Raw genomic sequence first — 8,934 nt, forward strand, 5'->3', positions numbered from 1 at the left:
ATATATATATATATACATACATACATATATACGTATATATATACATATATACGTATATATATATATATATATATATATATATATATATATATATATATATATATATATATATATATATATATATATATATATATATATATATATTATTATTATTAAAAGCCTTGTGGTTAGAGTGTCCGCCCTGAGATCGGTAGGTCGTGAGTTCAAACCCCGGCCGAGTCATACCGAAGGCTACAAAAATAGGACCCATTACCTCCCTGCTCGGCACTCAGCATCAAGGGTTGGAATTGGAGGTCAAATCATTCCCGAGCGCGGCCACCGCTGCTGCTCACTGCTCCCCTCACCTCCCAGGGGGGTGGAACAAGGGGATGGGTCAAAATGCAGAGGGTAATTTCACCACACCTAGTGTGTGCGTGACTATCAGTGGTACTTTAACTAACTTAACTTCATTTGTCTTCTAGTCCTCCAGTGATAACGGTACATGTATATTACGGAGGCGGGGGTTAGCGGACGTATACATTGCGTTGAAGACACTTTAGTTTTTTTGTCGTTGTTAAATTTGCACGACACAGTTGGTATTAAATATGACGATGGTATTAAAAGCTCTATCGTCATTTGTATCGTTTATATTGCGCAACCCCAATTTGCAAGAGTGCTTCTTTGGTTCCCTGGTTTTGGCCACTAAAAACACCGAAAAAAACAACATTTAAGATTAATTTATTCACTCCTTAAGTCGTGACATTTTACACAATGTGGGCAAAACCCCCCAAAAAGCAGCTGAATTGTGAACAAGTCCATTTCTTGATGTTTGCTTAAACGTCTTTGAAATTGGAATATTTTGTTGCTCCTGTCCATTTGTTGTCACATGACCACTGCAAGCCAATCCCAGTAGAGTTAGTCCTTCCTTCATATGTTGGTGGTGGAGTGCGTGCTGGAAGGGTGGTTCGTGCGGCAGCGTGCCTCCGAGCCTCTGGGGGCCGCCGGGCTCCCCAAGCGCCAGGTGAACACCTGCCCGCAGGCCTGGCGGAACTTCTCCGACAGGAAGGCGTAGAGGACGGGGTTGACGCAGGAGTGGGCGTAGGACAGGCAGTGGGACACGATGCGAAAGGCGAAGGAGGCGTCCGTCAGCGGGAAGGTGCCAAACTCCGCCCACATGGTGATCACATGATGGGGGATCCAGCAGATGGCGAAGGCGGCGATGACCAGGAGCACCGTCTGTGTCGTCTGCGGGGATCAAACACACCCACGTTGGACTTTGCGCCTTTTTCATTCACCACGTCTCAGGGTCAAGGGTCAGGAGAGGGCGTGGCCTTAGAAACAGACCGAGTCATGTGACGTGCAGTCGTCTTTGAGAGGACTATTCTTAGTCCGCTGTCTAAATATTTAGCGCTGACCCTCTGCTGTAAACTGATCTGGGACCTGCTCAGGCTCCTCGTCTGCTCTCTGTCAAGACATTCATCTTTTTGCCTCCTGACAAAGTTCAAGTTGTTCCACCTCTGAAGTGTTTGACTTTGGAGGTTAAACCATCTGAGATCCTTTCAAGCAGGGAACTGTTTTGGGGCCCACATTTTCAGAAAGTTAAGCCCGGGGGGCCGTCTTCTCCCTTTACTATTTGTCTTTTTTTAATTTTTTTATTACTTTTTTTAAAAAAAAATTTACATTCCTGAGAACCAACGTCCTCTACAGAAGACATTTGATATTGGTCTATTTACTTAGTCAGCACATTCTGCTGTTTTGAAGGACCCTCTGCAAAAAAAGCTAGTCAAAGATCATTTCCAGTGTTGGGTTAGTTACTGAAAAACAGGAACTAGTTACAGTTACTAGTTACTTTATTTAAAAAGTAACTCAGTTACTAACTCAGTTACTTACACCAAAAAGTAATGCGTTACTGTGAAAAGTAACTATATAGTTACCGTATTTTTCGGACTATAAGTCGCAGTTTTTTTTAATAGTTTGGCCGGGCTCCAGTGCGATTTATATATGTTTTTTGCCTTCTTTATTATGCATTTTCGGCAGGTGCGACTTATACTCCGAAAAATACGGTACTTCTTTTTTTTTTAAGGCTCCCATTAATGCCCTTTCAGCCTTCATTTCAGTTCTGTTATTGCACTGAAGAATAATACAATCTGTTGATCAACTTGACATGCATTTGCATCACTGAACTCAGAAAGCAATGTGGTCTACATACAACACACAAAGACAAAGATATGTTTCAAAGGGCCAATATATTTCAGGCCAGAACAAATTGACAAAACTACTTTAAATAGCTGCAACATAATGGCACTTTAACTTTCCAAGACACAACTTACATTTAACTAAAATGTTATTTTCTTTGTGCTCGACAAAAGAAAAGTATTGAGAATATCCCCATGTTAAGAAACTCGACTTCTGGCTTCACCATGATGTCTTGTTAGTTGTTATGAGAGCAGCGTATGTGTTTGTGTGTGTGGCCCTTTAAGATATGACAGCATGTGAGGTGAGTGACGTCAGTGAGTGAGTGGGCAAGACAGGTGAGGGAACGGCGACAGTGAGTGCGTGCAGGTGCTCTAGCTTGGTGGATGGCTGCGTCCAATAAAGTCACAAAGTTGCAACAAACCGCCGGCCTCGTCATTCACCCTCAGCTGTAAAGACCCACTTCCGGGTAAAGTGAAGGTTGTTAGCCCCTGGAGGAACGTCTCCCCTGCGCCCCTCAACTACGGTCTGGGAGCCCACCCCCCGACCCACACAAAACACGCCTTTTCTTTTCCTTGACACCGCAGCGCTGCAATAAAACACACTCAGATCTTCTGTTTCTAGCCGATACTACATAAAAAATAACGCAGTAACGCATCATGTAGTAACGGTAACTGAGTTACTGAATATAAAAAATAATGCGTTAGATTACTAGTTACCGCCGAAACTAACGGCGTTATAGTAACACGTTATTTTGTAACGCGTCAGTCCCAACACTGATCATTTCTATGACAGCATTTAAACAATCTGCTGCAAAAATGTTAATTTGTGTGTTTGTCACAAAAGCTTTTTTATGACACTGAATTTTTGGCGTTTGAATTTTGTGAACTACATTTCTTTTTTCAACAAATTATAACAATTTGTGTCTTTAAAATGTCACTGTGTTGAAATTGTGTGTTTTAAAATTCAGTGTGTAAGAATTCACTGTTTTAATATTCAGTGTATTAAAAATTCAGTATGTAAAAATTCAGTGTAAAAAGATTCAGTGCAGAAAGATTCAGTGTAAAAAAAAATTAAAGGTAAGAAATCAGTGCAAAACTAATTCAGTGTAAAAATATTCAGCGTGAAAATTCAGTGTGAAAATATTCAGTGCAGAAAGATTCAGTGTAAAAAATATTCAAAGTAAGAAATTAGTGTAAAAAGATTCAGTGTAAAAATTCAGTGTAAAAAATGAGTGTAAAAAGATTCAGTGTAAAAAATTATTGTGAAAATTCAGTGTCAAAATGTTTATGTAAAAATATTATGTGCAGAAAGATTCAGTTAAAAAAAATCAAGGTAAGAAATAAATGTATATAAATCAGTATAAAAAGATTCAGTGTAAAAAGATTCAGTGCAGAAAGATTTAGTGTAAAAAAAAATTCAATGTAAGAAATCAGTGCAAAACTAATTCAGTGTAAAAATATTCAGTGCAGAAAGATTCAGTGTAAAAAAAAAAATCAAGGTAAGAAATCAGTGCAAAACTAATTCAGTGTAAAAATATTCAGCGTGAAAATTCAGTGTGAAAATATTCAGTGCAGAAAGATTCAGTGTAAAAAATATTCAAAGTAAGAAATTAGTGTAAAAAGATTCAGTGTAAAAATTCAGTGTAAAAAATGAGTGTAAAAAGATTCAGTGTAAAAAATCATTGTGAAAATTCAGTGTAAAAATGTTTATGTAAAAATATTATGTGCAGAAAGATTCAGTTAAAAAAAATCAAGATAAGAAATAAATGTATAAAAATCAGTATAAAAAGATTCAGTGTAAAAAGATTCAGTGCAGAAAGATTCAGTGTAAAAAAAAAATTCAAGGTAAGAAATCAGTGCAAAACTAATTCAGTGTAAAAATATTCAGTGCAGAAAGATTCAGTGTAAAAAATTCAAAGGAAGAAATAAATTCAAAAGATTCAGTGTAAAAATTCAGTGTAAAAAATGAGTGTAAAAAGATTCAGTGTAAAAAAATACAGTGTAAAAAATCATTGCAAAAATTCAGTGTAAAAATGTTATGTAAAAATATGATGTGCAGAAAGATTCAGTTAAAAAAAATCAAGGTAAGAAATAAGTGTATAAAAATCAGTATAAAAAGATTCAGTGTGAAAATTCAGTGTAGAAAGATTCAGTGCAGAAAGATTCAGTGCAATACAAATTCAGTGTAAAAATATTCAGCGTGAAAATTCAGAGTGAAAATATTCATTGCAGGAAGATTCAGTGTAAAAAAATTCTAAGTAAGAAATCAGTGTAAAAAGATTCAGTGTAAAAAAATACAGTGTAAAAAATCTTTGTGAAAATTCAGTGTAAAAATGTATATGTAAAAATATGATGTGTAGAAAGATTCAGTTAAAAAAAATCAAGGTAAAAAATAAGTGTATAAAAATCAGTATAAAAAGATTCAGTGTAAAAATTCAGAATGAAAATTCAGTGTAAAAAGATTCTGTGCAGAAAGATTCAGTGTAAAAAAAATTCAAGGTAAGAATCTGGTGTAAAAAATTCAGCGTGAAAATTCAGTGTAAAAACTTTAGTGTAAAAATATTTTGTGCAGAAAGATGCAGTTGAAAAAAAATCAAGGTAAGAAATCAGTGTATAAAAATCAGTATAAAAAGATTCAGTGTAAAAATTCAGTGTAAAAAGATGCAGTGTAAAAATTTCAGTGTAAAAAGATTATGTGCAGAAAGATTCGGTGTAAATAAATTCAAGGAAAGAAATCAGTGTAAAAAGATTCAGTGTAAAAAAAATCAGTGCAAAAAGATTCAATGCAGAAAGAGTCAGTGTGTAAAAATTCAGTGTAAAAAGGTTCAGTGTTAAAATTCAGTGTAAAAAGATTCAATGCAGAAAGGTTCAATGTAAAAAAATTCTAAGTAAGAAATGAGTGTAAAAAATTCAGTGTAAAATGATGCAGTGTAAAAAATCAGTGTGACATTTCAGTGTAGAAAGAAACAGTGTAAACATTCAGAGTAAAAATGTTTGTGTAAAAAGTTAAATGTGCAGAAAGATTCAGTTTAACAAAATCACGGTAAGAAATCAGTGTAAAAAGATTCTGTGCAGAAAGATTCAGTGTAAAAAAATTCAAGGTAAGAAATAAGTGTAAAAAGATTCAGTGTAAAAATTTAGTGTGAAAATTCAGTGTAAAAAAATTCACAGCAAAAAGATTTACTGCAGAAAGAGTCAGGGTGTAAACATTCAGTGTAAAAACATTCAGAGTTAAAATTCAGTGTAAAAAATGTTTGTCTTTGGCACAAAGGCTTTTCATGACCCAGATTTTTTTGTGTTTGAAATTTAAAAATAAGTACCAACTAAATATACTGCAGAAGAAGAGACTCATAAATAACTGACGAAAAATAAACGTACATACAATAATTATGTTGTGCTGAAATAAATAAACTACATTAACAATGAATATGTTTCTTAACTAAAAAAAAAACAAATTCACCACTTTAGTCATATTTTTTTGCACTGAAGAAACTTCTCAATGACTTTGGCTCCAGATTTCTTGTTTGTTAGAAATTGTCATTACTGCCACAAGTGGTGGTAAAGTGTATTGCAAGTGTGTTACAATTGAGAAACAGATATGTTTGGGTTAAGAAACACTGCTCCATACAACAGGAGCACCAGGGAGTTTTTAGGAATGGGTTGAAAAAATGTTTTGTTTTGAACTTGGTTGTGATGAGGTTTTTTGTTGCGCCCTAAACAATTATATTAGCATCAAGCTAGCCCATTTTTGACAAAGTAGAGCCTTACAGATATTGTTTTGGTTAAGGAACACTGCTCCATACAACAAGAGCAGTTTTTAGGAATGTGTTGCAAAAATGTTAGTTTTGAACTCGGTTATGACATGTTTTTTTCCCGTTGCGCCCTAAGAAGTGTTAATACTGTAAGTATTGTACTTATTGCGCACCAGCTGTTTGTAACGTGCAACTTAGTCGTAGTTTTTAAGAGCAAATTTGGAGGTGTTGAAATCGGCATGTAAAATCGCTAATGCTAATCAGTAGCATGTCAATAGCCAAGCCAATGTATATTAGCATCAAGCTAGCACATTTTTGACAAAGTTGAGCCTTATAGATATTGTTTGGTTAAGGAACACTGCTCCATACAACAGGAGCACTTTGGAGTTTTTAGGAATGTGTTGCAAAAATTTTAGTTTTGAACTTGGTTATGGTGTGTTTTATTGTTGCGCCCTAAAAAGTGTTAATACTGTAAGTATTGCACTTATTGCGCACCAGCCGTTTGATTGTAACGTGCAACTTAGTCGTAGTTTTCATGAACAAATTTGGAGGTGTTGAAATCGGCATGTAAAATTGCTAATGCTAATCAGTAGCATGTCAATAGCCAAGCCAATTAGCATTAAGCTAGCCCATTTTTGACAAAGTAGAGCCTTATAGATACTGTTTTGGTTAAGAAACACTGCCCCATACAACAGGAGCACCTGGGAGTTTTTAGGAATGTGTTGCAAAAATTTTCATTTTGAACTCGGTTATGATGTTTTTTTTGTTGCGCCCTAAAAAGTGTTAATACTGTAAGTATTGTACTTATTGAGTCATACTAAAGACTACACAAATGGGACCTATTTTTTCTATGACAGCATTTAAACAATCTGCTGCAAAAATGTTAATTTGTGTGTTTGTCACAAAAGCTTTTTTATAACACTGAATTTTTGGCGTTTGAATTTTGTGAACTGCATTTCTTTTTTCAACAAATTATAACAATTTGTGTCTTTAAAATGTCACTGTGTTGAAATTTCCTGTTTTAAAATTCAGTGTGTAAGAATTCACTGTTTTAAAATTCAGTGTATTAAAAATTCAGTATGTAAAAATTCAGTGTAAAAAGATTCAGTGCAGAAAGATTCAGTGTAAAAAAAAAAATTCAAGGTAAGAAATCAGTGCAAATCTAATTCAGTGTAAAAATATTCAGCGTGAAAATTCAGTGTGAAAATATTCAGTGCAGAAAGATTCAGTGTAAAAAATATTCAAAGTAATAAATGAGTGTAAAAAGATTCAGTGTAAAAAATGATTGTGAAAATTCAGTGTAAAAATGTTAATGTAAAAATATGTGCAGAAAGATTCAGTTAAAAAAAATCAAGGTAAGAAATAAATCAGTATAAAAAGATTCAGTGTAAAAATACACAAATGGGACCTATTTTTGCTTGGCACTCAGCATCAAGGGTTGAAATTGGGGGTTAAATCACCAAAATGATTCCCGAGCACAGCTGCTCACTGCTCCCCTCACCTCCCAGGTGGTGGAACAAGGGGATAGGTCAAATGCAGAGGGTAATTTCACCAAACCTAGTGTGTGGTGACTATCATTGGTATTGTAACTGTAACTTTATTGCGTACCAGCTGTTTTTAAATTGTAGTTTTGAACTCGGGGTCCAGTAAGGTGTCATTCCCGAGCCGGATTTGGCCCCCGTGCCGCCGGTTGAATAGCACCGCCTTTAAAGCGCTTACCTTTTGCTTGGCGTGCTCAGACTTCTTGGACATGGTCTTCATCTTTTTGTGAAGATGACAAAGAACCTGAGGAGGAAAAAACGGTCAAAGTTAATGGGGAATAAAAAGGTAAACAAAGACAAACTGACCCTGACGTAGCAGCAGCTGATGAGCAGGAGCGGGACCACGAAGCCCACCAGGACCATGGAGACCTTGTAGGCGTGCCGGCTCCGTCCGGACCAGCGCTCCCAGCAGAAGGTGCTGTTGGGCGCGCTGGGGTGCTCGGCGAGGACCTGGTGCTGGGCCACCGGCAGCGAGCACACCAGAGACGCGGTCCAGATGACGCCGACGCCCACCAGCGCGTTCCTGCGGTTCCGGACGCCGCGGGCGCGCTCCGAGCGCACCACGGCCACGTAGCGGTCCACGGACATGGCGACCAGCGTGAAGATGCTGACGAGCACGCTGACGGACGCGAAGAAGTGTCCGAACCTGCAGACGAAGCCCCCGAACACCCAGTGGGGCAGCGAGTAGATGGTGGCGTGGAAAGGCACGCAGAGCAGCAGGAAGAGCAGGTCGGCCACGCTCAGGTTGCTGATGAAGATGTTGGTGGGGTTTCCCGGCCGCAACCCCACGGAACCCGTTCGTGCGCGCGACACCCTGCCCGTGACCAGCAGGACCAGCGTGTTGCCCACCAGGCCCACCGCGAAGATCAGCCCGAACAAGACCGGGACGACCACCGCTTCCGGACCGGGACCATCCTCTGACGCACCGGACCTGTTGGACTCGGACACTCCGGCCCACCCACGGGTGTCGTTTCCCGGTTGCAGCATGTCGCAACCCGACCGGAGCCGGACTCAGTCGACAGGACCGGGACGCACCGAGTCCATGGTCCGTAACAAAGACGTCCGACTCCAAGAACTGTTTGACACACTCAAAGTTCACTCTGACATTTTCCTCTCTGCGCGTTTCAAAATAAAACACAGCCCTTTCAACATAAAAGCTTGCCTTTTAACCGTGACAGAAATATTTACATGTAACAACTTATTCTTCTGGTGCATTATATTAGTGGTACATTATATTAGTGGTACATTGTACTGATGGTACATTATATTAGTGGTACATTATACTGGTGGTGCATTATATTAGTGGTACATTATACTAGTGGTACATTATACTAGTGGTACATTATATTATTGGTACATTATATTGGTGGTACATTATATTAGTGGTACATTATACTAGTGGTACATTATATTAGTGGTACATTATACTAGTGGTACATTATATTAGTGGTACATTATACTAGTGGT

The 8,934-nt window shown here is 37.7% G+C and overlaps 1 protein-coding gene across 1 annotated transcript; it reads right to left on the reverse strand.

The window, feature by feature from the left end:
* Positions 1 to 761: 761 nt before the first annotated feature.
* galr1b (galanin receptor 1b) lies at positions 762 to 8,543 on the reverse strand. Its single transcript, XM_061963493.2, has 3 exons — positions 7,774 to 8,543; positions 7,646 to 7,711; positions 762 to 1,224 (listed from the first exon to the last, which is right to left on the reverse strand). The coding sequence occupies exons 1-3, from the start codon at positions 8,452 to 8,454 to the stop codon at positions 907 to 909; spliced, it is 1,065 nt and encodes a 354-aa protein (XP_061819477.2). The 5' UTR covers positions 8,455 to 8,543; the 3' UTR covers positions 762 to 906.
* Positions 8,544 to 8,934: the final 391 nt, after the last annotated feature.

Source organism: Nerophis lumbriciformis, linkage group LG06 (assembly GCF_033978685.3).
Source record: "Nerophis lumbriciformis linkage group LG06, RoL_Nlum_v2.1, whole genome shotgun sequence".
In the NCBI taxonomy this organism is placed as follows: domain Eukaryota; kingdom Metazoa; phylum Chordata; class Actinopteri; order Syngnathiformes; family Syngnathidae; genus Nerophis; species Nerophis lumbriciformis.

What these genes read in the sequence shown, in the direction of transcription:
- galr1b (XM_061963493.2), bottom strand. Translation starts at nt 8,454, where the DNA reads ATGCTGCAACCGGGAAACGACACCCGTGGGTGGGCCGGAGTGTCCGAG. An exon ending in TCAGCTGCTGCTACGTCAGG is followed by an intron (nt 7,712 to 7,773) that starts GTCAGTTTGTCT and finishes TTTCCTCCTCAG; the next exon opens with GTTCTTTGTCATCTTCACAA. An exon ending in CTGAGCACGCCAAGCAAAAG is followed by an intron (nt 1,225 to 7,645) that starts GTAAGCGCTTTA and finishes TGATCCCCGCAG; the next exon opens with ACGACACAGACGGTGCTCCT.